The sequence below is a fragment of the Dermacentor andersoni genome, chromosome 8 (genome assembly GCF_023375885.2).
Source record: "Dermacentor andersoni chromosome 8, qqDerAnde1_hic_scaffold, whole genome shotgun sequence".
Classification (NCBI taxonomy): domain Eukaryota; kingdom Metazoa; phylum Arthropoda; class Arachnida; order Ixodida; family Ixodidae; genus Dermacentor; species Dermacentor andersoni.
Genome location: NC_092821.1, coordinates 125,227,986 through 125,253,834, shown reverse-complemented (window position 1 = coordinate 125,253,834; position 25,849 = coordinate 125,227,986). Strand labels below are relative to the sequence as shown.

Genomic DNA, 25,849 nt, shown 5'->3' with positions numbered 1-25,849 from the left:
CAAACAACAAACACCAAGATTAATATCAGGAATATGAGTCTTGGCAACTATGGTTAGGTATGGTTACTCGCTCCCGCAGATTAACATATTATCTCGCTCATATTTCCCGAATGTCCATGTGTCGCATACGCCGATATTAGGCATCGGTGCGTATTTTCGCAGCGTGCTGCCTACGATATAACCAGTCCAAGGTGTAATAACAATTATTTTAAAAGATTTGTAGCCATACTTGGCGCCTTTATAAATGTGAATGAGGTACAGAGATACATACGCTACCTGCAACCTCTCAATTTGCTTGCAGGTTATGAAACAAGTAATTCGATGTGCTGCTGAGAACTCCACTCTCATCTTGTTCTCTTAATTCTTGCCTTTATCATACAGAAACACAAAATACAGATTTTTCACTTCGGTTACAAAATAGGGCAAAGATGGTAAAGTTGCTCGAAAAAGGAAAAAAAAAAGTGCTGTTGGTGTACTGCGAGCAAATAACGTTGCTTCGTTCGGGCCAGATCACAGTGAACCCTGAAGTGAAGGAATTCGCCAGTGCCCTGCAATCGCTGGAAGAGGACGACGTTGACGACTTCTACCAGTTCCTCCTCGCCCACTACGCTCTCGTGGACGACGCGAACGTGACGGAGCAGCTTATGGACGCGGACGAACAAAGTGAGTCGGTGCGTGGCCTCCGGGATTCATCACACGCCGCACAATCTTGGAGGCCATAATTTGTGCAAGGTGTTCGCACTTTTCAGCGCCTGCAGGTGGCGCGGCGGATGATCAACATGGTCTAGCACAGTTTAGCACAGAGAAATTGGGAACTGTGATCTTTGATGAAGAGACGAGTAATTAGGTGACATCAATACAACAACAATTCATACCCATAATCAAGCGATATAGATACCTGTGCGTATGCATAGACGAAGGAAATACTTACTCAAGCTACCCCCAAGATAATCTGAAAATGATGGTGAAGTGAAACGCAGCAATAATCATACATAAAGCACTTTGGGGCTACAATAAATATGAGGTGGTGCTCAGAATCCTGAAATGAGTGATGGTGCCAGTGCTAACGTTCGCGAATGCTATTATATGCTTAAACTCGGGTATCTTGTCGGTGTTGGAAGTTGACAAATGATCGGCAGACCGTTTGGCTTTGGGAACTCTGGGTAAAACCACTAATGAGGCAGTGCAGGGTGACATATTTTGGGCCTGTTTTGAAGTAGGAGAAGCGCAGAGCAAAATTTGGTCTTGAAGAAAGACTCAGTAAGTCGATCAAAATAAATGAGCGGATAAAGTGCACAACTATCTGTACCTGAAAAGCGGGAACACAGAACACAGGCAGAGAACAGAAATGTTGGCAATCGAGTAGAGGGTAATTGAAAGCGTAAATTAGAAACTGGAAATCATCAAAAAGAAAGTGCCAGAAACAGAGGCAGCGAACTAGATGCAAAGAATAGAAACAAAAAAGACATAGAGATTTACAAGAATGAGAAGAAATAAATTAGAACGGATACTCTTCACGAAAACACAAAGGGAAGTGCTTTGCTATTTGAGGTTCGAGCTGCTTGCCTAAGGAAAGAGCATACAAGAGCATGTACGCATCCTAATGGAATGCGAAAGAATTCACCCTGTACACCTACAGCTTACACCTTACAGAAGCACTTGTACTTAAAGTGGACGGAAGCATCAACCGGTCAGCAGTCAATATAAGCAAGAGACGTTTAGCGTATTGGTGGAAAGAAGGCAGGGAGGAGATTGATAGGACCGGATCTGTTACCGGCTTATAGATATAGAACACATTCTTTAGCAAACAGCGCTGATAACGGGACACAGAAAAGAGGCACACGACACAGGCGCTGAGTTCCCACAAGTATGTTTATTGCGCGAGCGCAGAATATATAGGCAGAGAAGTAATAGTAAATAGATAAATGACGTGAAACCATGAAAAGATAGACGACATTGCAGGTGGGTGGAGATTGGTTATATTTGCAGGTACGCAATTTCTTTGTCTAGTAGCTGGATGGATTGCATATTTAACTTATGCGTTAAGGACCATGTTAGGTGATGGCAAATGCTTCGATAACTAGATATAGAAGTTTTAAGGCAGTGAAAAGAGGTTTGTACAAAATGCTAGAATAAAAAAAAACATGTTGAGCATTACTGGTTAGCTCAAGCGGTCTAGGTGGGTATTTATCATCGCTCCGTTTTAAAGTTGTTGCCAATAAGTCATCATCATTATCATCGTCATCATCATGGTGGGAACAGAGGTGATGAAGTGGTTAATAAGAAAGCGCACGGATTTGAAGATGCTGCTTCGCTCAGCACAATTCTAGGTCGTTCTAAATAAACATACAGTTGCCTCATCCAAAATGGTGTTTGTTTAACGGCTGCCACGTTGTATGTAGCGGAATAAAGGAGACCATATTCCGGTAGAGCTTCCTTGCAGGCAAGGAAGCGCTGTAAAAGGTCCGCCGTGTACGATAAACGTTGAAGTTATAAAGGGAACCGTGCTGTAAGCGTAGTACATTTCTCCCACGTTTCGTAATGTGCGGGTTCTAATACTGTGTGTCTCGTGCAAGAGTAGGCGCCCAGCAGTTACCTGAAAGCTGAGCACTGTTGTACTATGGAGTTAACGAATGTAGTGCGCTGGTAAAGTGGCTCACTGTCATACTGCTAGCTAGAATATACAATGCATACAACAATGAAAAACGCGACCCATAGAGTCACTTTAATTGCTCAATGCTCGTTGATAATGTCAGTGTCACAAGTAAATACTTCAGTAGTGTCTAGCAAGACAACTCGCTGTGTCCAGCGCGCATTGTCGCTACCGTCGCTTTGTCCGACTGGTGCGTTGGTTTGTTGTACAGCGCTTTTGAGAGAATCACCATGGTGGGGGCCACAATTTCTACAATCCACCCCATGCATGTCATGGATCAGGTAATTGAGAAATGTGCTGAGTACAATCAACCCCTCTATACGGATTTGAAAGATTACGAGAAAGCATTTGATTCAGTGGAGATACTAGCAGCCATAGAGGCATTTCATAATCAAGGCGTACATATAGCATACATGAATGTCTTAGCAAATATATATAAAACGTCCACAGGTACTGCCCTTCTCCACAAGGAAAATGGAAAAATGCCGATGACGAAACGGGTCAGTCAACGAGAATCAATCTATCCAATATGAATATGATTCCAACAAGAAATGAAGCCAAAAAAGCATTCGGGTAATTATCTCTGGTTGAAACTGAAATGTAAAAATAATGAAGGAAAGGGAAATGTGTGTCGACGAAAAGATAACTTGTCACTGGAGGGCACCGAACCCACAACCTTCGTATTGCTCTATATTCAAATCCCACCAATGATATTCACGGCACACATGGAAGTAGTATTCAAATTTCAGACTGGGAATGGATTAGTAGTGAAGATTAGTGGCGAATATCTCACCAGCCTAAGGTTTGCAGATGACAATGACCTGATCAGCAATGCTGGGGATCAACTGCAACAGATGATTGAGGACCTAAGCCGAGAAACTAAAATTAATTCGCAGAAGACGAAGGTAATGTCCAGTATCCTGGCAAATTAACAACAATTCACGATTGGCAGTCAGCCTGCATAAAACCTTCGAAAGGGTATATTTATCTAGGTCAATTACTCACAGATAAACTACAGATTAATAAAAATGGGTTGCAGTACATATGGCAGGCATTAGCAAATCATCATTGGGAGCTTACCAGTGTCGTTGCAAAGAAAAGTGCACAATAATCGCACTCTACCGGTGTTATCATATGTAGCAGAAATTGAGATTAACAAAGAAGCTTGAGAACAAGTTAAAAAACGTGCAACTATCGATGGAACTAAATATGCTAACCGTAAAGTTAGAAGACAGCAACACGGTGGTGGGGATTAGCGAGCAAACGGACTTAGCCGCTAATCTGGTAATAAGAGGGAGAAATGTAACTCAGCAAGCCACATAATGCCTAGTGCAGATATTGGTGGTCTGTTACTGGGGGTCTGTTAAATGATAATAACTGGTCTGCCAACTGGTGATTTGTCAGAATTATAAAATGGGAGCCGAAGGAAGGAAAGCGCAGTTGAAGACGGCAGTTAACTACGTAGTGGGCAGAATGTTTAAAAAATGGATGATTAGCAATCAAGGATTGATGGGAGAGACCGTCCTGCAGTGGACATAATAATTGGCTGTTGAAGATGATGATGATGTTGATGTTGATTATGACGATTCCTCTTTTGAGATATGTTGTGTGTTCTTTCTCACTGTTTCACCGTTTCCTTGCAACCTTCAGCGTCGAAGCCCATGTATTTGCGTGGTACCGTAGGAGCATAGTGCTTTGCGCACACGTGCATGTGCATGTGTGGGTGTAACGTGCGTTTGAGACATACTTCTGCTTCGCCCTTCGCCTTCTTTTATGGCTGTCATTCAGGCAGGTGTATGGAGAACAAATCGATAATAATGCTCCGCCAATAGTACGCATTGCGAAATTGATTCAAGCATGTGATTTACCTGTTTCACTTACCGTTTCGAGCCCACAAAAATCATCTAAAAGAAACTGTTTGGACGGGCTACTGATTCACTTTGAAAGCCTGTAATTTTTTAACGTGCACGCAAAGCTCGAGTACAGAAGCGGCTTTTACATTCGAACCCCGTTGAACTAGAGCCGCCTCAGCGGGTTGCCGAACCCACAACCTCCGGGCCAGCAGCACAACCATGTAGCTACATAACCGCTTCAACGAGTTCAACGACCATGTGGCTGCTTATAACACGTATTTATTTGTTCGCTGGATCCAGTTGCAGAGTTCATGAACGGAGAAACAGCTGGCTCCGGGCGACCACTCAGAATGAATGTCCGGGTCCTCTCCAACTCTACGGGCATCTCGACAGGTGTGTTTCTATAGCGAAACCTCTGCCGTGCTACTACAGGGGCCGTACTCATGATCGCTCGCTTTAAACATTCATTTCTTTACTAAGTATATCGTTTCCGAGCACGTTTTCTTCATACCACGACGAATTTCTCGAGATGGTGCGTCAATGTGACGTCACGGATTGAAAAGTAGTAGTCTGTCGTGTTCGAGCCGTCCTGGAACAGGAAATGTTTTCTAAGCTTGCTCACTCGTTGGTCCCTTCAGCATGAATATTCGAGAATGCTCGCTGTTACCGCTAAATAAATAACTTCTCACATTAGGTTATACGAAGATGAGTGCGTCGTTTATACGGACATAAAAATGATGATGATGCTTTCCTTTGAAGGCTGACCTTGATAGAATTCTTGATTGGTACCGGAAAAGGCACATGAACCTCAATACCACGAAATGTAGGCACAGTCACTTCAGCAGAAAGCGAGTTAACATTTTTTGCAACTACCATCTTGAGAACGTACTAATCGAAAAGCTAGATCATCCAAAATACCTGTATGTTTCTTTTTCTCATCAGAGCTTAAATAGAAAAAGAAAGCATGTGGAGTTCACCCCTTTACAATCACGGCGTGTTCTAAACTTTATTAAAAGCTCCACTTGACGTTAAATCAACTCAATAGTTTTCTAACGTGTATTCCATACTCGAATATACTTCTTTGGTCTGGGATCCGAACACTAAAGTCCTTATTAATAACTTGGAGGCAATGCAAAATCGTTCCGTACGCTTGGTGACCAATTCCTATTGCTACGATATCAGTGAATTTCAAGGAGCTCTGTGTCGTGGTACACTCTGTTACTTTGACGCACCTTTTCAAAATGTTCATTCCTAAAGCAGATTGCCTGTGTGGAGGGGGCAAGTGATCGGCAGCTTCAGCCCTCCCCACGTAGAAATCTAGAAGAAGGGACAAAAACAAGGAAATCCGAGAGTATTCATGCCGCCCATCTACGTTTCAGGTGTCATTTCTTTGACAGATAATTGCAGAGGGGAACGCCCTGCCTGACACTGTGTTGTATCCGCGCCTAGTCAAATGTTTGCAGCTGCGCTCTGGCTGCCCTTGTGCACAGCTGATCATAATTTGTAACTGCTCACATTGATTGTTTTGATGCCACTGTAATCATTCTATGCACTGTATCTATATGTTCCTGTCTACCCATGTATTGGGCATGCTTTTGTTTTATTTGTTTCTCGCTCTTGTTTCTTTTTTCTTCTTGTTCTTTGAATTGTGACTCCCTGCTTTGTTTTGTACGTTCTCTCAATCTAAACCCCCCCCCCCCCCCTACAGTAAGGCATCAGGGCGAATGTAGGCATACAAATAAATAAAATAAATAAAATAATATGAACAAATAAGACACTTATCCAGAGCCGAGCAGGCGCAGTCAAAATCCGTGATGTCTCGTCGATTGTTTTTGTGCCTTTCAGGTTTACTAATGCGCCTCTCACGGCAACGGTTATCGGTTTGCTATTACAGAAGCATTAATGTATTAATGCAGCTTAATTTGACATACCGATTTACACGTCGTACATTTAAAGTGGCACTAACAGGGCACTATTAAATCTGTTTTGCTGACAGTGTTTTTTCAAAACAATAATATTGTTTGTCTGTTTCTCGTCTTTTTTTTAAAGAAAAGTGCATAATTACCGAAGGGGCAAAGTCCAGACTTCCTCTGTCTGAATTTTGTGTTCAAACCCCAACCACACTTTGCGTCAGACTCACGTCTTGGATTTCTATCTTCTCGTACAGAGCTCAATTTGGCGCAGGAGAAGCTTTCAAAATTTGATAGGTTAAGGCTTTCCTTCCTTGCGAATGCAATCTAGCCACTCTTGAACGGTGAAGAAGTAATGAGACTCGAGTAGACGTTTACAGAGTTTGACATGTCACGGTGGTCTTGAGCGGTGACGCAAGGTCTGCTTCGATAGCAATTGGTCTTTCGTTCCTTCCTCTTTATCGTTTACTTTTTGTGGTTTTTCTCGCTCGTTAAGCCTGTTATTTGCGGTAACAGTGAATTGCTAACGGATACCCATGATTTATTTATGCTGCTCAACGTAACATCTTCTAGCCACTTATCGCATTTTAATGACATGGCGAATTTGAGCTCACTAACCAAAACGGGACACTTAAGCGAGAGAATCCTGATTCTGATGTGTGTGTGGTCATCCAGCAAGAACGCGTCAGCGTGTCGCCATCTGAGACTTAGAAAAATTCGTGCGGCTGCATTAATTCGAGTGCATAAATTGAAGTCGCCGTCTCTGCAGTGCTGGCTGTTTTACAGACTGCCATAAGAAGCGAGATGGTTGGGGCTTTCAAGTCTCATATTGCTAAGTGCGAAGACGGGCGAACATAAACGCATTGTTTACTGCTAGAGGCCCGTTGTACTTTCTTCAACGAGTCTACAAATCTCGCACGTAGTAGCAAACGGTGTAATTTTTGATGTTCTTATCTAGCACACAAGTAGTTCTAACTGCAATTCAAATGTTTTTTTTTTCTTCGGGCAGAAAAATTTTCACTATAAGTGGTCATCATCTCTTTAGAGTACATTTAAGTTACCATACTGGCATAGAAACAGCGCTGTCGGTGTGTTCGCGGGCCCTCCGCGTGTTGCCACCTATTTGCACAACATTTTAGTAAAGCGCCAAGCTTTATGACAGTGAACACAGGAGCACGTACCCTATGGTAGACGCAGACCACTCTAGCGAGCGGCTAGCACACTATCGCAGTTTGTAGGTTAGGCGGATGCACTCCCTGATCGTACTCGCGCATCGTCGGGAAAATTCTACTGCGAAATCACAATCAGTACGCATGCGCATGACGCCATTTCCAGATTCGATGCGGTGGTGACAGTAGCAGGCGGCGCGCGAACGCATACGGGAGTGCGTCTGCTAAACATATGAACTACGAAAGTGCACTAGCTGCTCATAGAAGTGATCTGCGTGTACTAGTGCGCTCCCGCATTCTCTCATAAAGATTGTGAATATACGCTTCAATATTGTATATTCACTCAATCGCGCATCACAACACTAGTGCTTGTAACTATCCATCGGACTGATCCAAAGTGGTCGAATAAGAGATATAGTTAGATCGAACGTTTGGACAAGAAGACTTGTATTTCTCCAAACCTCTTGCTTCACCTTGTTTCCAATTATATTAGTTGTTTGAGCACTTTTAATCACTTCAAGCTCTTCTCTCGGAACTTCTCTATACTTAATTATTTGCCCCATACTACCGACCTTAAAGTCAGGCCTTAAGCATCAACGGCTACACATAGTCATCGGAGTTTGTACGCATAATCATAATTCTTGTTCAGCAACCACAAGCAAATACCCCAACGATGAAACAGAATAAAAAGAGAAAGAGAAGGACAGCAGTCTTGTGCGACGTTGCCGAATGGCAACTCAATGTTCACAGAAGCAGTTTCTGTGAAACAGGTGGAAGAAGAGTATGAAAGAAGAGAAGAAGAGAGGACACAGCGCTGTTGTCTGTGTCCCTTCACTCGTCCTGTCGTTTAGCGCTGTTTTTATTGCTCGTAATCATGAACCAACCAGCCCAAATGCGTACTCTTCTGAAGAGTATCAGTTGTTTATAATTTCATCGCATACTTAAAGACATTGCCCGTATATAAACATTGCCAAATATAACGCTTACGAGCAGTTCTCAAGGAACCTTTAATAGGCAGTAATTTGTGCACTCACATTTTACTGCGATTGTTAGAAAATTTGCCAGAGTCCCCTCTCCCGCCTAGTCTTTCTTAAGCTTTATCTCGGCTGTGTTCACAGGTAAATGTCCCAGGGCAGCGGGGTAAATTTTGCGTTGTTCGTGCAACACGCTTTTAAAGCTCCGGGTCGTGTGCATACGTAACTTACTGCAAAAGCCGTAATTAGTACCCGCATTATGAACAACAGATAAACATTGTTCATAACGCGCCCTTATTGCAACTACATGCCTTGTATGCAACCATAGCAACAATGCAACTACATGCCTTCTATAAAGCATGAAAATTTAGTGAAGGCGAGTATTCAGTGGTCACTTTCAGAGTACATACCTATTCTCTACATTTCAAGCATTTGGTACACGTAACCCATAGAGTGTCGCGCACTTCTTCAGTGTGAATTCTCTGCCATATTTGGTCCTTCCGTAAATCTGAGGAAACGGTAAATCGTTTCATGTAGCGCCTCTAAATGGGCCAGAATCTAAGCATAACAATATTAGTTAACGCCTAATTGGCACGCACATTTGTGCACACAGTCGCTCGCAGTGTCCCCTAAAATTCCCCACATTTGCTCAGAATATAAACCTCGTGAGTGATCTCGTTTATTCAGCTAGGAAATTGTAGAAACTGGCATATAATGTTTTCGAGCGTTTCTAGTTGGATTAACAATCTCACAATATAATGCTTCAATAAGCGCGAATAAAAAGCATAGCTCAATCACATGGCTTGTCAGTCGAGTAAGGAAAAAAACAAAGCAGAACGCCTAGAGCTCAGAAAAAGCATTTTAATCGTGTTTGGGCAAAGGTGTCAAGTACGGTAGCAAATGGAGTCGTTGAGCTCCCAGCTACACTAGCAGTCGTATTGTTCCACTTCCGAAACAGTGCTTGGGAAGAACGAGTTTCTAAGAGTACTCACTTCGAGTAAGAAATCACTGACTCTGATATGCTCGGAATGTGTCCTTCGTGTGGCAGACCGGTGGAAGCAGCTGTTTGCTCGGTTCGGCTTCTCCGAGTACACCGTGAACGATCACGTGACCGCGAACGAGCAGGCTCTTGCCCTGGTGGCGTACCTGTCGCGCCCCGAGGAGAGGCTGGCCATGCGGCGGGTCCTGGCCTGGAACGTCCTGCGCTACCTGATCGGGCCCAAGGCGGACGTCGTGGCGGCGTTAAACTCGACCCGGGGTGAAGAAGCAGTTCCACCCAAGGACGCGGTTATGGTGAGGGTCCGTCACTCTGGATGGAAGTGCCAGCTGCCCTCGAGGTTGCGTTCTGATACTCTCCGTAGACGGAAAAGTACACGGCTAACCAGACAGCGGTTGTCTCAAAGGGGCATTGAAACACTTTTTGAACGTAGTAAGAAAATGCTGCCGATCTGTCATAGCAGTTGTGAACATGTGAGCCAAATATTACTGCACTGCATGCAGCAGGGAATTTACAATATCTTGTCAAAAACAGCGAAACAAAATTATTCAAAAGAATAGCGCAAAGTAGCAGGGACAAAGACAGAGAATACGACAGGAGCTATTCTTTTGAATAATCATGACACACCAACTAGCCCAGCTTTCTGCTTTGACAGCGAAACAAAATCGTTTGCATTCGCTTCCACAATGCCGTCACATCGAAAGCAGCTGGCCGACCAACGCTGTTGATTGGCTGATTTCGTGATGGCGAGAGCATCATCTGTAATACATAATTGCTAATTTCAAGTTAAATAACGAAAAAATGTATATATAGCTGCCATCTCAAAAAGACGGGAAAATAATTTCATTTTTGCACTGCGCGTAGCTGCGTCTGCTGCGCGCGGGCTGCGAAATAACAGCGACGTGCTGCGTAGCGTAGCCTACAGCGGCCGCCACGGTGTGCCGCGAAGAGCCCTTTCACCACCGCGACACCCAACTTCTGGCCGGGGCTTTGCCCTTTGGGCTTCTCCCCTGTGTAGCTGCCAGCGAGCTAGCGAAAAGAGAGAAAGCCGGGTATCGGCGCGATTACTCCCCTTTTCAGTTGAAGGATGACAACAGTATTTGATGCATGAGAATTTGGAGATAACCTGCTTTAGTAGTGAGGACATTCTATAATTATTTAGAAAAGTGTTTCGGTACCCCTTTAGGTCTTGTTAAAGTTCTGGTGAAGCACTCAGAGAATAAAATTTACGAAGACTGCATCGAAGTGAAGGACGATTTAGGCTGCTTTGCTGTCAAAACAAGATGGCAGCTGAGCAGAAAGCTTGTAAATTTTATTACAAGGTCCTGTGGCGCACAAAAAAAAAAGTTTAGTAAAGCATTTCTTTGCACCTGATATAAAATACAATGTGTTTTTCATATGTTCGCAAATGTTAATTTATAAAATACAGCTACGATATAGGCTTCTCCCTCTTTCTTTTTTGTCGACGTCATCTGGGGTCACCTCGCAGTGACGTCTTCTAGACACATACCATTATTTTGGCTTGAAGCTGACCTATTGACTGTCTGCGTAGGCAGTCTCGTATGCTGACAAGGAATTCGACAGATCCTGAGTTGTCTGCTAACAAACCGCTCTCACAACTCTCATGCGTCACCTCGCACGTTGTAGTTTTTGCTTTTCCTCTCTACTGTAGACCAGAATCGTGAAGCTACTGTGGCACGCGCATTTACTATAGCTCACCTAATATCGGCCTTCGCCCACATTTATCAGGGCGGCCTACTTTGAGGCTGTTGGTGGGGTTTGATGACGGTGCAGCTGTCGGCAGATCAAGGTGCAGATAAAACTGGCGGTTAGCTTGCACGCGATAAGAATAGACTCACCGTTATCGCAGTCATTCCTTCCGCTATTTCCTGTAGCCTCCACTGAAGAAGACTGCCCCCTACAAGCGCTGCGAATTTTGTCTTATAGACCAATATTTGCACCTTTCGAGCGTTGCTACGGCACACCATTCTTTTGCGGGGACTGCGGGAACTTGTAATAAATAGGAAAAAAGGAACCTGAAAGAAAGAGCCTACCAAGTAATCACGCTAAAGAAGACAAAGTCGATTTTCCAGTTCATTCGATGATTATATATTGAATAGATATGCATTTTGTCTTTTTCTAACTCTCTCTCATTATACACTAATATCGTATCTTATTCGCATCGCATTTAACGATTAACTACGTCGACCATATCTTCTTAAGTATCAACATATGCTCCATCCTTTTAGAGCGAATATTTCTTGCCGAGTTCCACGCACTTGTCGGTGCGTGTCTGGCCTCTAACGGCGAACGCCATGGACGCATGCTTCGGCAGGTGGCATAAAACACCCATTCTCGTGAGCAAGCCAGCGCATTGAGACGCTCGGTGTATTTCGACCCGCAGTTGTGCTAGAAGAAACTGACGCGTCAGAAACACCACAAGTGCCACACAGCACTATGAATCACCACTAGAAGTTTAAACAAATAATATACGTATGATGTACTGCACGTAAATGTGTGTATCCAATAACCAGCCTGTCTATATTTCACTGCAACTAATATCATCGCATAACGTGCTGCTATTTAATACTAACATTTAGACCTCGAAAACCCCACTTTCTATGCCCACACATATATGGCTCATGAACCAATAACACCAAGCATGCTTCGCTTTACATAGAGGTCAACTGGAGTGGAGTTCGCCTGTTTTATTTTCTATCTTCTTTTCTTTTTTGAACAAGAGGCTGGATGGGCCGATCCCAGAGATGGAAAGATCTATGGTGCCATGTGGTAAATTTTCGACTATACTTGCGCTAAATATGCCCGTGCCTTTAATTTTACCTACTCGGTGACTAGTACTCACTTCTTGTGGGCACATCCAAAGTCCCCTCCAGACAGCATTGCGTCGCACGAGCCCTGCTTAGTCCAACCCAGCTCACTCCATTTCCCAAAAGTGTGCTGTGCAGCACCTTGCGTCAACATTTTTTATCGACGACGGTGCACCCTCTACACGAGTATTGGGTAATGTGGTTTATCTATTGACTATGCTGGCGCTGATTGCACCAGTACTGTTAGTTTTTGCCTACTGTGCGCATAATTTTCATTTATGACCACCGGCGAAGCCGCCTTCCAGACATCATGCCTTCGCGCTAAACCAACTTTGCCCAAGCGAACTAGCTCAATTTCCCTAAATGTAGGTCGTACAGTGGCTTTGCCTCAACAAGTCTATATCGACGGCGGTGCATGCTCTACAGGAGTATAGGGCAATGTGGTTATTGCACCCGTGCTGTTAGTTTTTACTTACTGTGCCCATATTTCTAACTTCTTGTGACCGTCGGCGAAGCCTCCCTCCATACACAATGCCCTCGCACGAGACCAACTTTGCACAAGCGGACTAGCTCAATTTCCCTAAATGTAGGTCGTACAGTGGCTTTGCCTCAACAAATCTATATCGACGGCGGTGCAGCCTCTACAGGAGCAAGGTTTTGGGTACGGGCTAGTTGGTATTCCACTGTTTCCAACATCACTTACAGCGCATACATAGACAAGGACCAAAAGAACGATGAAGACACCCACATCGCCCTATACAGGAGTAGTGGGTGAAGTGGTTAATCTATTGACTATATTGGCGCTACTTGGATCTGTATTTGAGTCCTTATGTTTTCACTTCGTTGCGCAATAACAACCTGTTACGCTGTTCCCGTTTCAATTAACTTTGTTTATTAATTGCTTCATAGCGCAATCTACACCGAAATTCCAACAATATAGCCACAGTAGCAACGTTTTGAGGCCGCTTACGATCATCTTTGCAAATATATTTGCAGAATTCAGTGGCAAGAGATCCTTCTGGCCACAGTGCTAAATGCAGGTAGTAAAAGTGCGGCATATGATAACACAGCTGTGCGTGCGTGCTTCGCCTAGACTATTCAGTATCATCATCATCATCATCAGCAGCAGCAGCAGCAGCAGCAGCAGCAGCCTACTTATATCCACTGCAGGACGAAGACCTCTGTCATCGACTTCCAGTTATACTGTCTTGCGCCAGCTGGCCCGATTGTATGCCCGGTCGTTGCTGTTCTCGACTGCTCTTCTCTTGCACACATCATGTAACTCTAACAGACCACCAGTTAACTGCCCTACACATAGAACGGCCATCGCAGTTCCAGTCCATAATGTCAGCTAGAAGATCGCTAGCCCTCTAATCCACACCACAGTTTTTCGCTCTAAGTTAAATGGCTGTAGTTGTATTGGGCCGCAGTGCAGTGCTGAAACCCGATTTCAAATCACCGGAGCGCGGCACTGCGAGCTGTATCTGTGCACCGAACCCACCGCATACGGGATCCCGTATGGTCGTTAATAAATACCTGCCTCGATGCTTACGCAGCCAGATTGGCAGGTCGCCGCATGGTCGCTGCTCTCGCTGTGCTGCCAAGACGCCAAGTAGGGGGCATCAGAATACCAGAGTGCTGTGAATATTGCACGCGTAAAGTAAATATGTGCCTTATACGACGGATATTTTCTTTATAGCCAACGCCGGAGACAAAGTGTCAGCGACTAGTAGAGAGACTGAGTGGCTTGCCGCGAAGGGTCTTCGACTTATTCGAAGGTGAGCTAAGCTTCCCTCGTGTTTTCCTAGGTGTAACGTCTCGGAACCCGGGAGGTTCCATGGATGCTCTCCGTATGCCCAATGGTGCACTATAGCCAAATGCTAAGTCAAGCTAAAGTTATAAGTTTTTACTCTAATGTAACCACAGTCAACTTTGCTCGAAATGTATTCATAGGCAACAAAAAAATGCAAACGCGGCACCACCACTGTGAAAGTGCGGCACTGGCTACCTTGACGTAACATGTCTTGTCTCTATTTTAGTAACTGTAGTCGGTGACCAATAATAGAACATTTATTTGTTATGCATTCGGACGTTATACAAGCGCACTTTTGCCAGTATTATTTTCTTGCAGAAGAATGATCGCTTGTGGTCACTGTAACTCATACTATATCAATAATTACCACTGTATTGCTTCTACTATCATCTCCGCAGTCTGCCATGATGAACGAAAACCGAGCAATACAGTGTCGTTTACAAACTTTCTTCAAAACTGCTGTAATAAGTGTCACAATCTCAGGAACGCTGTAAACTCGTACGTCATATTTGTTCGCTTCGTATCTGGAAATTTACAGAACTGCAGTATTTGGTATTGGTGCAGCGTTATGGATTTGTAAGATGTGTGCTCCATTTTTTCTTTTAACTTAATAATAAGCAATTTTTGTAAACGTTACAAACTCCTAACTCAAAATTGTGCTTGTTTAGTCGGTAAAATGTTGCTTTCTCTCTCAAATGTAACGTTAAGTATTATTAAAATCATCTCAGTGGTTGCCTGATGGAAGCATTTCTATGCTTCACGTGTATATAGGCGCAGAAATCGGGGTTGGTTTCAACGTAAAGCGTCCTCTTTATTCACAAAGCTTCTTCTTCATAGTAGGTACTCGTGATTGACTGCGATAATAGTAGGTTTGCTAATCGATTGTAGGGCTTTTTTCTTACGAACGGCTATAGCGTTCGTAAAATGAGCAAAATGAGCGAGAACAAAAAGAGCAACGGAGAAGCTAGATTTTTGAGTTTCAATTTTGTGTTAGTTACAATCCTCCCATCGTTCGCTTTCCTGTGTATTCGTGCGTTTGCGCTATGCCATTGATGGTCGTACTGATAGCAGAGGAACATCCTTTCAGTCGTACGTGTCACTTAGTACGTGAGCATAGGAATATAGTACAAGGCAACTGGCCATGGATGCTTGTACCCTCGCGTGCTTGGCTTCATCTGGGGACAGCGTACGAAGTGCTTTCTGAGTGCGAGTCCAGCTTCGAGCGTTCTTAAAGGTGTTCAACTGATGTAATTCGCACACAAGTCTGCTCTCCGTTGCGAAGATTAGAACGGGAGCAGCAACGAGGACAACTCTTCGTGGACGCGTTCGAGAAGGGCAAAGCACTGCTTATATGCCAGCTGCAGCTCGACACTAGCCAAATCGGTAATAAATGAGCAGTATGTACCACTGAAGGAATCTCGGCAAAGCTACGTGGTTGCTAAACGAATGCAGTCGAATGCCTTTATAACAAACTGCTTGGGGCCTCCGAAGCCGTTCAATATACACATCCCTCCGTTGTAAAAGTCCCGCGCCGCACAGCTCACAATAAAACCGGGACGGAATTATTCCTTCATTATGCAGGTTATTTCATCGTAAAGGCGTTCTTTGTGGAGGCGTTCGTCTGTAATTACCTTATTAGCCGCCTTTAAATAGCACTCAAGCCAGCGATTCGTTGCACCTGGCAGGTATGACGTAACCCAGCACGTCACCTCCGAGGCCTTTTTCAGCGGACCGCGTGCAGGTCACAAGTGGATGCAAATCTCTGAGGTAACACCGTAGAGCTGTGCGTTCTTAGTCACGCGCTACTTCTGGCCAGCGGTAACAGCACTGTTTTTTTTTTTATGTTGCTATGTCCAAAACTTTTGCGAGCCTTTCTGGACGCACCCACTCATAATTCAAGCGTAAGATTTCGCTCGGAGGCAGCTGTGTATCTATGCCATCTCCAACAAGGCCCATTTAAGCAGCCCAAAAGTTCATGTCAATTGACCATTAACGCCCGGTCTTAACTAAACTTCTGCTTCGTGCCCAGGCGAGGAGGCAGTGTCCGCAGCGACCATTTCGGACGTGACCAGCCTCATGGCAGAGCTCCAGGACGCCGTTGCGTCCATCTTCAAAAATGGCGCGACGAAGGGCAGCTCCGTCGCGGCCAAAGGGGACTCGGCGCTTTCCCCTACAGCCAGTTCTACGACGTCACAAGCGGGGCTGTTCCCGGGTTCCAGAAGACTGGACGCTCACGCCAGACATCCTTTCGCGGCGCTGGGAGGCGCTGTAAAGGTTGTTCTCTCTGTAGGGTCGGCCTGTAGGGTCGGCCTGTAGGGGAGGCAACACAGCGACAAGGAACGTCGAGCGGAAAGTCAGAGATGCTGAAATAATCTCAAGGGTGGCGGCAATGGAAAAGAAACCTGCCATGAGTAACAACGTAATAGGAAAAAACTAAATCAGGAAAGAAACAATTTATGACAACTCAAAGGGAAGCTGATTAATTTTCGAAGCGAGATTGGGATGCCTAAGAACACGCACCCATAAAGCGAGATATAAGAAGGAAGAAGAAGCATGTGCTTTCTGCGGTAAAGCTAGAGAAACGACGGATCATGTTTTATTAGCATGTGAAGACGTCTGCCCAGCGGTTGATTTAGGCACCATTGGCCTCCTTGAAGCCCTTGGGTTCAGTGAGAGCAGGGGAAAAGTAAACATGTCCGCAATAGAGATTAGTAAGAGGCGATTGGAAGATTGGTGGAAGAAAAGTAGAGAAACGAGAAAAAAACGGGAGACGTACAACAGCAAAGTTCGCAATACGGGGTCAGAAAATTTGGTTGTGGGAGTTCATAGCATTATTTTTTTTTCCTTTTTTAACATAGGTAAGACATTAGGCAGTATAATAGCAAGAGCTTGGTGGCGCAATCCACCACCCCGTTCCAAAGGGGACGCTCATAACATCCATCCATCCATCCATCTCTTCTGAGGAGAGTTGTCAGCGCAGGGAGGGAGCCGACCTTGGTGCCTGTCAATCCATCGCTGCGTCCCTTGGTAACCGGCAGTTGGTCAGGATATGCCGCAACCTAAACACCATAAGCTTAGCGAGTGTGACGCCACCTATTCGCGGCCCTGTGAATCGTAAAAGGAAGTATCGCCACGCCAGGTGAATATTTGTGACCGTCCAGTTTCAATGGGAAGGCCGACCATAATCATGAGGAACTGAAAACATCCTGTGAAATCGGATACTAAACATTTTTTGTCAAGCGCACGAGCAGAAACTCACAGCCCATTCTAGCCACGCATGGCACTATGTACTCTACCGGACGTCAATATATATTCCACCACTAGATCCCTTTCAGTGGCGACTCTACAGGTGGCACGCAGTGTATTTAATGTTTTCTAATCAAGTAGGGCAGAATTTGGTTATTGTCCACGATGCGATTGGCGCGAAAGAGCCGTAAAAGAAGCCCGCGAATGCACGGAAAATTGCCACGCGACTGGCGGCTCGAGACACTTCGCGTATATTCGCGGGCTTCTTTCACGCCCGGAAGAGCACTCTTATGTAGCACGTACTGAGCAACATAAAGCTGTATCGGGAGTTTTTTATGTTGCTTTACAATTTCCTCATTGACCCTTTTCATATAATGGTAACATTTGATAAGATCATTAATTAATTAGGATCGGCTATGTAATTGGGCGGAACGCAAAAAAATAATCGGAGCATCTCCAAGCGACGGCAAACAACATTACCTTGGTTCTGTCCAGCTACCTGGCATTTGCATATTTTTAAATCTTGGTACGTGATAGTTGGGACACCCTGTGTATACCTCTACCATATAACCGGCCTCCCACACTTCACACGCCTACACGTTCTTCCGCTTTGACACTGATAATATTATCTGTTCTGCCTGATTTGTCAAAAGTATATGAAAGTGCAATAAATGTCCGACTACAGAATACGCATTATTCAAGGTGTCTTGGGCGATGCCGCTTGTCGATACATGACTTGAGTGCTAATTGCATTAACATCGACAGTCATCGTGAGATGGGTTCCGCCGTAAGTTCCGTCTCTACCCTAGTTACCAGTAACTAGTTACCAGGCCCTGGTGCCCACGTGACCTGCAAGTACGTTGGTTCAGCTAGCTCGGTAGTGAAGGGTAAGATTCGTCGTTCTGGCTTCAAACCGCTTTGTAATTATGCTAATTCAAGAAAATGCCGCCCTAACAATGCAACAATTTGCATTGGCTACGCACCTTTGTGAAAGCTATTTGCCTGTATGCGTGTAGAAAAATGTACTGCTCGAAAAGTTATGAAAATAAAACGTTATAGATAACGCCAAACTAACATCCGGAGGCGCAAACACAAAGAAAAATCAGTGCATTACCCCCACACTAAGAAAACCTTGCACCGTTTGAGGCGAGGCGTATCTTGTCCACGAACAGTAATAGCCATCTGCCTCACTTGCCTTTCCTTTCTTGGAGGCTCTGAGTTCGCTACTTTCCTGTAAAGACTGATATGTCACGCAGATAACGCCCGTGCAGTTTAACCTGGGAGTACCGACAAGCGCAGCATTAGAAAAGGAAAAGACACGCACGATAGATGGCGAATATTGGTTGAGAACAAGACAAGCTGTAAAGGGTCTTTTCTAGTGCATCATTGCTATGGTAGCTGAACTATCGCTGTAGTAGAACACGTTGTAGGGCTAGTTGGTTGATAGCTTTCAAACAATGAAGCGCCAACAGGTACAGCACACTAAGAAAGAACAAAGACAGGATAAGGCGCTTTGTCCTGTCTTTGTTCTTTCTTAGTGTGCTGTCTCTGTTGGCGCTTCATCTTTCGAAATTTTGATAACTATCGCTCCGCTGTATTTTGCTCTAGTAATTTCTGTTGCAGGAACTCTGATAAGTATAACTTTGTCCTCCAGAGCACGGCTGGAACTGTGCTTGAGGGGCCCGGAGGCAGCTTCCCCAAGCGCTGGCTGCGCCGCCTCCGCGCATGGCACGCCCTCCCCCCGCTGGCGCAAGCGCTGCTTCCGGCGATGACGTCGGCGGTCAGCGTCGACTCGCCCGCCACCTTCTTCCGGCCACCTTTCTACGTTCCGCGAGCACCGCCGGCATACAACCTCGCGGCGCTGGGTCAGGTGCGAGCGCTCCCAATATATATATAGCTGTGGCAGCAGCTGCATATGGCGCTGCGGTCAACGTTTTATCTTGAAAGCGATCTGCGATGAGTACAGAGTCTGGGTGCGCCGAGGGCTCATATAGCTTCGTGTGCGCTGTTTTCTCGGAGCTTAGTTCGCGCTGAAGCGAGAGGCAGCACGAAGGTCGATTCGCTCGCTCCAGCTGCTGCTGCTCTTCCCGACGCCTGTGTTTTGACACCGAGTGACTGCGCTCGTCGAGTGAGATGGGCTATTGTTTACTTGTGCGCACGGGACAGCATGCCTGTTAAACTATGTAGTAAGCGAACCTTTACGAGTTCATACGGCTACTACTATTAAAGTACTAAGACTACTACTAAAACTACTATTCTGATTTCGTCAAGCTGTCTTCTAATGTGCTATCTCAATCGATGCTTCGTATTTCTGGCGAAAATGCGACTTTCTTTTTTCTTCAGTGCCTAGCATTCTCGGGCTCAACGATTTTATTGCCGATAGCATTCTTCGCATTGTGAAACCGGTTTTCATTGCAGCTGTCCAGCTATCCCACGTGCTATCGCACATACATGCGTGTGTGCGTACCTGCATGCAGTGTGCGTGCGTGCGTGATCTTTTCTTTCTTTTTTTTTTGTCTGTCGTTACGAAACTCTTCATCTGGCACAACCAGGTCATCGCCCGGGCCCTGGCGCATGAGCTGGTCGAGCGGCGCCGTGCCAATCCAGCCATCGGAGAGCGCTGGCGTACTTTCTGGGAGAGCAGCGACGCCGCCGACAGCGACAGCACGTACTGCGTGCACGCCGGCCTCAACACGGTGAGTCGTAATCGCACCCCGGCTCGGGCTGATGCATTCCGATTCCGAGTTATCAATTTTCGACACGGAATGCGATGGCTCGTAGGCGATGTTGCATAATCAGCATGTTTAATTTCCGTCGTCCAATTTACCAAGTTTGACATTACCTGCCTGTGCGTTTACAGGATGTATAGCGTCTCACTGCAGCACATCGCCCTAACTCTGCATGTTGGTCAAGGCACGTGACGGGAGGGGGAGGAGAGGGCGCATTGCCCTTGGACCACTAGCGTGAGTCACGCCTATGGGATCTAAAGGAGCCTTGACGGACTTGGCGAATAATGAGAAAGTGGATAAAAACATTGCGCTGAGAAAGGAGCGAATCCAAGAAGAAAACATTTTACAGATCCGACACACTGGGCAAATAGATGGAACTTAAAGCAACTTGCAAGTAGCCGTCTATCTGGCATCGTTAGAGGTTCTGTATGACGTTTCCAGGTGATGTTTGTGTAAGGTCGGCAACAGTTTGCGAGACGCCAGCGTGCGTGTGAAGCCAGCGGCAAGAAGATGGCGGCGACGAGGACAATAGCCCCTCGGTTATTTCGGGCGAATAAACGTTACAGCATGTTCCAATACGACTTGGGCCGGTCGTGAAAGTGTCACAATATGTCGCAGAGTCTCTCAGATTGCAAATTGACACGACAGAAGGAGTGGAGAAATTGGCACGGCTCTCGCTTCTATAACCAACTTATTGCTCTGCGATGTGACGCACATTAGCAATGGTAACCTTGGCGGTTATTCGGACAATGTATTCTTACGTATATGGTCTATTGGAAACTGCAGCTCTCGTTGTTTTAAGACGACGCTAAAGATATTGAGTCAAGCTAGGTCGATAAATTATTTGTCTAGACGTCTATAGTCATCCTTTGTGTTCCAATATATCGCTTTGTTGCGTAGAAAATTACTCGAAAGTCCCGATGCTGCTCCTCAACTTGTAACGCGTGCGCCAGAACGGACGAGTTGGCGTACCCTCGACGTGACCACTCTGAGCAGCTCTCTGCATATCAAGAGCTGTAGACGTCACATGAGAGGCACCACAGTCCCCAACAGGTCGCGCAACTGCGATTTTCTGTTTTCTCGATTTTCTTACTTGCAAAAGCTTTGTTCTCGCAACACAAACGACGAATTCTTTCTCACAGAAGCCTAATCTTTCAATCTAGCTCGAGCTAATATTTTCCTTTAATGACCCTTCAGATAAATTGTTATGCGACGTGACGTAGGCGTCAATCGTTTCACTGCTTTAGTTATCGTTGACACGTGATAAGTATGCGTGCGTTTCTGATGCACTTCCGCCTTATTATGAAATCATTCTACTAATAGAAGCTCATTTGGAAGTGGAAGTTTGGCGAACTGAGCAACGTGCCGGGGTTTCTGCTACGCAGACTTACCTACGACACCAGAAACTTTCGCCAACATGTGTTCTGTTACAATTCCAAACACTTAGGAGCTCTCCTGTAGTTTTATGCACGCAGTGAGCCACACTGGTAAAAGCAGGTTGATGTCACACGCCAGAAGACAGAGAAGTGGCAAAACGTTGCAGTGAACAATATCTGCCAGAGCTACACTTTGCAAATTGTTTTTATTTAATTTCTTAGATGCGTGCTGTCATGATATATTCAACTATCCATCTTCTTGCGTTAAATGAAGCCCTAGACATCTAAACCCTAGAAAACACCGTGACAAAAAAACTAAGCCTCGTAACACCGTAAATTATTTTGTATAAAAGCTTTCCTGCAGCCAGTTTTAGTTTAGTTTCCGAGGAGGATACTGTGTCGTGACGTCAGGCCACTGCATGTGATAATGTGGGAGCAGGACATTGGGACGTTTTGACACCCGTTCGATCACCTCGTTGTCAGGGCTCAAGTGGCAGCGTAACGGGCGACCGCAAGTCGGAGCGAGTGTCAAAACTTCGCTAAATCCTGCTTTCACGTGACCACATACTGCGTCGAGACGTCGGGACACGGTAAAAACTAAACAGAAACATGTCTGCAGAAAAGCTATTACATAAAATTATATAGGCTGTTCTGAGGCATGTGACTATTTAGACTAGAGTTTAGAGGTTCAGGACTTTTATTTAAACAAAGAAAGGTTCGCAAATTGTGTGTCAAAACTTCTTTAATGCAAGATATCAGACTTTTATTTTTTAGCATCACACACTTTACATGCCCAACCGTGGCTGGCAGACAAAGGATTTTTTTTACCAAGGATGTAAAAGACGAAACGATGCAGATAATATTCCTCGAATTCTGGGACTCACGCATTATTAAAATGTGCTCCAGCGTAGAAATAAAATAGAATTCCCACTTCGTCATCAGGGAATCTGCAGATGTCTTCTGCTAAAACAGGCAGCTGACCTCCTTTCGATCTCATGCTACTTGCTGTGTGAAAACCATATAAAGATGCTGAACAGCAATTAGAGAATCGTACAGTGAAGTACGCCCAGTACGGGAATACTTCAAAAAATGCGTCGGGAGCTATGTGCAAGACCGAAATACACAGATCTTCATAACGTAATAGTTGCCACATGTCACAAAATTAGCCATCTTGAAAGAGTTTAAAGTTGGGAAGTCAGCCGTATGAGGGATGATGCTCTTAAAGGAGCAACCTTACCTATTTGATTTCTTGGGTGTTTTGTTCATTCTTGAAAGATTAATTGTGCTTCATAAAAGGGGTGACAAAAAGAAGATAGCTTTTGCGTTAATGAAAGTTCTTTCGACTTTCGTGGGACAAATTAACCATCCGTCGCAACGTTTTCTAATTGCCCGCCAGCTTCTTCTCGAGGCGAGAAACTTGCGCGGTCATTTCGCATCGAACGCACAACGCTTAAAGCCCCTTTAACAACGGCCGAGTGAGCGCGTGTCTCCACCTCTACTGCGACCGTCGCTGCACACGGCTATCCGCGTGGCTGAGCGCATACGCCATTCCTGTGCCGTATGTCGGAGGTAATCTGCGGCGGGTGCACTGTCTTGGCGAGCCGAGATGGCTGCAGGTTCACGTGCGCCTACTTTCGGAGGTCTCGTAATCTCAAGAGTCGGACACGTGTCGAAGAGAGAGGAAGTCCGCAGCGATCGCTTCCCGAGAACGGCGTTCTTCATCCCGCCAGCATTGTGACAGCGACTGTTCGCGCTGATCGAGTGAGATACACTCATGTTCGCTTGTGCCCGTGTGATTATCATATTAGCTAATAAACGAATACTTACTGCAATTTGCACAGCTGATAAAACTACGAACATGGTGCAATTTTCTTTAGCATTGCTATCGCTTTCAATGTTCCGCCTTTCTGGTTAAACTGCGGCTTTTTTAGTGACTGTGGCGGCTTAAAGTGAAACTCCGGTTATTTTTCGACCATGTCAAGGTAATGGAATATTAATTCCCGAGACCCCCCTGTCATGCGTCTGATGGTAGAATTGTTACGCAAATTCGCAAATGATTTTAAATAAGCAAAGAAGCGCAAAAACGAAACCAAAACCTCACCAAGCAGCCGAACGAACCTCTTCGTGTGACGCTACGAGTGTGTCCACCGGGAAAGGCGCGCAAGGCATGCTGGTCTCGCCCGCTGGCGGCGAAGAACAGACGCTCGGCTGAATCGTGACCGCGCCGGACCTTCGGGTGACAATATGTCAGCTACGCCAGCTCTTCGGATCTGTCAAATATTGACAGTTACCATTCTGACGGATTCAATAGTCACGAATCACCGTTCGCATTCGACCCGCCACCACGAGAGCCAGTGCCCATGCGCTACATATCGTGCTGCAACATGAAGACCAAGGGTATACCCCTAACCACTGATTTTACACGTGCTGCTTGCTGTTTCAGGTGTTTTACCCCTTCTCAGGGAAGCGCTTCGCATGCTCACTGTAAGATGCGGAGTACGACTTTCCGCATTCGTATCCCGCAAGAACGCCGCTGACAGTTCAAACCGCCGAATGGCGCATTCGTTTACATCGCCAGGCGCAGCGATCACTCCTCGTTGGCTTGAGATATAATGCTATAGCCGCTCATCGTTGACATCAATTAATGCCAGAATATATCGATAAAGGCAGATTTTGTGCATGTAAGCACCGTTGCATCACTCCGAATCGCACTGATATAAGCGACCACACATCTTCGAAGACAGCGAGCGGGAGACCGTAGTACGGGAGCGCTGTTATGCTGCCTACTTATCATTCTTCGTATTCGCTTTATACACAATGTGTTCCATAAAGTAGACATAGATGAGGACATTGCAAGAACGCGCAGTTTTCTCGCGGAAACGATGATGCCAGTATATACACCGTTGGCAGCTGAACTACGCGATTGTGCGGCTGTACCGAGGGGCCTACGCTTGCTGCCCATCTGAGATAGGAGGCAAGCAGTGCACCTCAGAAGCTAAATAATGAGTCTGCATGACAATACGTAAAACTACACCCATGTTCGTAGTCGCGTTTAATTTAGGGAAGTGCCGGTGAGTGCGGCGGGCAGCTTTCCCTCGAAAACGACAATGTATCGATAAACGTTGGTACTGATGTCTATACTGCTCCGTGTAGTCGCTTCTCGCTTTTTGTTTGTGCTCTGTACGAAATGAGGAATGGTTTTCACGTCCGTATGGTCAAAACTGAACTGCATGAGGAGTTTTTCTTCATCCTGGTGGCTTAATTAGCGTCATGTTAGTCGGTCGGGCCCGCCAGCAGTAGACGCATTAACTGCGCGACTGTGACACATAGGCTCAACTTTGTCTGAAGGCGATTGGCATCGGCTCAAATTGTGTGTGCGGATGGCGAGGGCTGAAGTTCGTGCAGCCCTACGTCTACAGGGAACACAACTTCTCGCGACAGAAACTTCTCACGCCATGCACCAGCTCACGATCGTCGATTCCTCAACGCTCTCGTCACTGTCGTCTGCATAATCCCGGCATGCTCTGCATGCAGCACTCCTGACGTCATACACAATGTGGCTTGTAACTGAGCAGGAGGCAAAGTAGGGTGTTCGAGGCAGTTAATTAAATTAATTTGTAAAAAGCCTGTGCAACTCTCAAACTTGCTTTTTTGAGGACATGACGGCAGTGTTCAGAGGAACGTACGCAGCGAATTTCATCGACATCCGTTGACATAACAAAATTCTCGGAGTGGCCCTTTAATACAAATAGTTTGAATAATAATAATGATGATGATGATGTTGATCCATTCAAACTTGGCGGTAGCCGTGCCAACAAACTCTTTCTTCGAAGCCTTGTGCCTTTTATCTTCAAAAATATTTGCTTAACTTCGTCTTATACTACGCATTTTTTAGGAAGTTAATCTCTATTCGGCACTGCAGAACGACACCTGGCGGCAACACAGGCTTAACGAAAGCGAGCTCGCTGACAGGGCGCGCCTAGACGAAGTCCTGGGTTCCAGGATAGCCTACGTAGCCTTCCAGAGGACCCGCCTCGCCATCGCCGGGGCTGGTCGTCCGACGACGGAGCTACCGGGAGTGAATCTGTCGAGCAAGCAGTTGTTCTTCGTTATGCACTGCGCACTGGGATGCGCCATGGGAGGGGACCGAGATTCCGTCCGAAGCCCGGCTGACCACCACCAGCGTTGCATGGTCGTTTACCAGACGCGAAAGCGTCTCGTCGATCGACCCTGCGGACAGCTCGCCAGTGGGAACATTCCGAACGATTGCCGCTACATATAAGCTGCTATTAAAGACAATC

General features: G+C 45.6%; 1 protein-coding gene across 1 annotated transcript; it reads left to right on the top strand.

The window, feature by feature from the left end:
• Positions 1 to 237: 237 nt before the first annotated feature.
• Positions 238 to 25,849, top strand: LOC126526063 (uncharacterized). Its single transcript, XM_050174060.3, has 8 exons — positions 238 to 663; positions 4,807 to 4,899; positions 9,608 to 9,852; positions 14,084 to 14,162; positions 16,227 to 16,471; positions 19,098 to 19,313; positions 19,996 to 20,139; positions 25,471 to 25,849. Exons 1-8 carry the CDS (start codon positions 429 to 431, stop codon positions 25,828 to 25,830), a joined length of 1,617 nt encoding a protein of 538 aa, XP_050030017.3. The 5' UTR covers positions 238 to 428; the 3' UTR covers positions 25,831 to 25,849.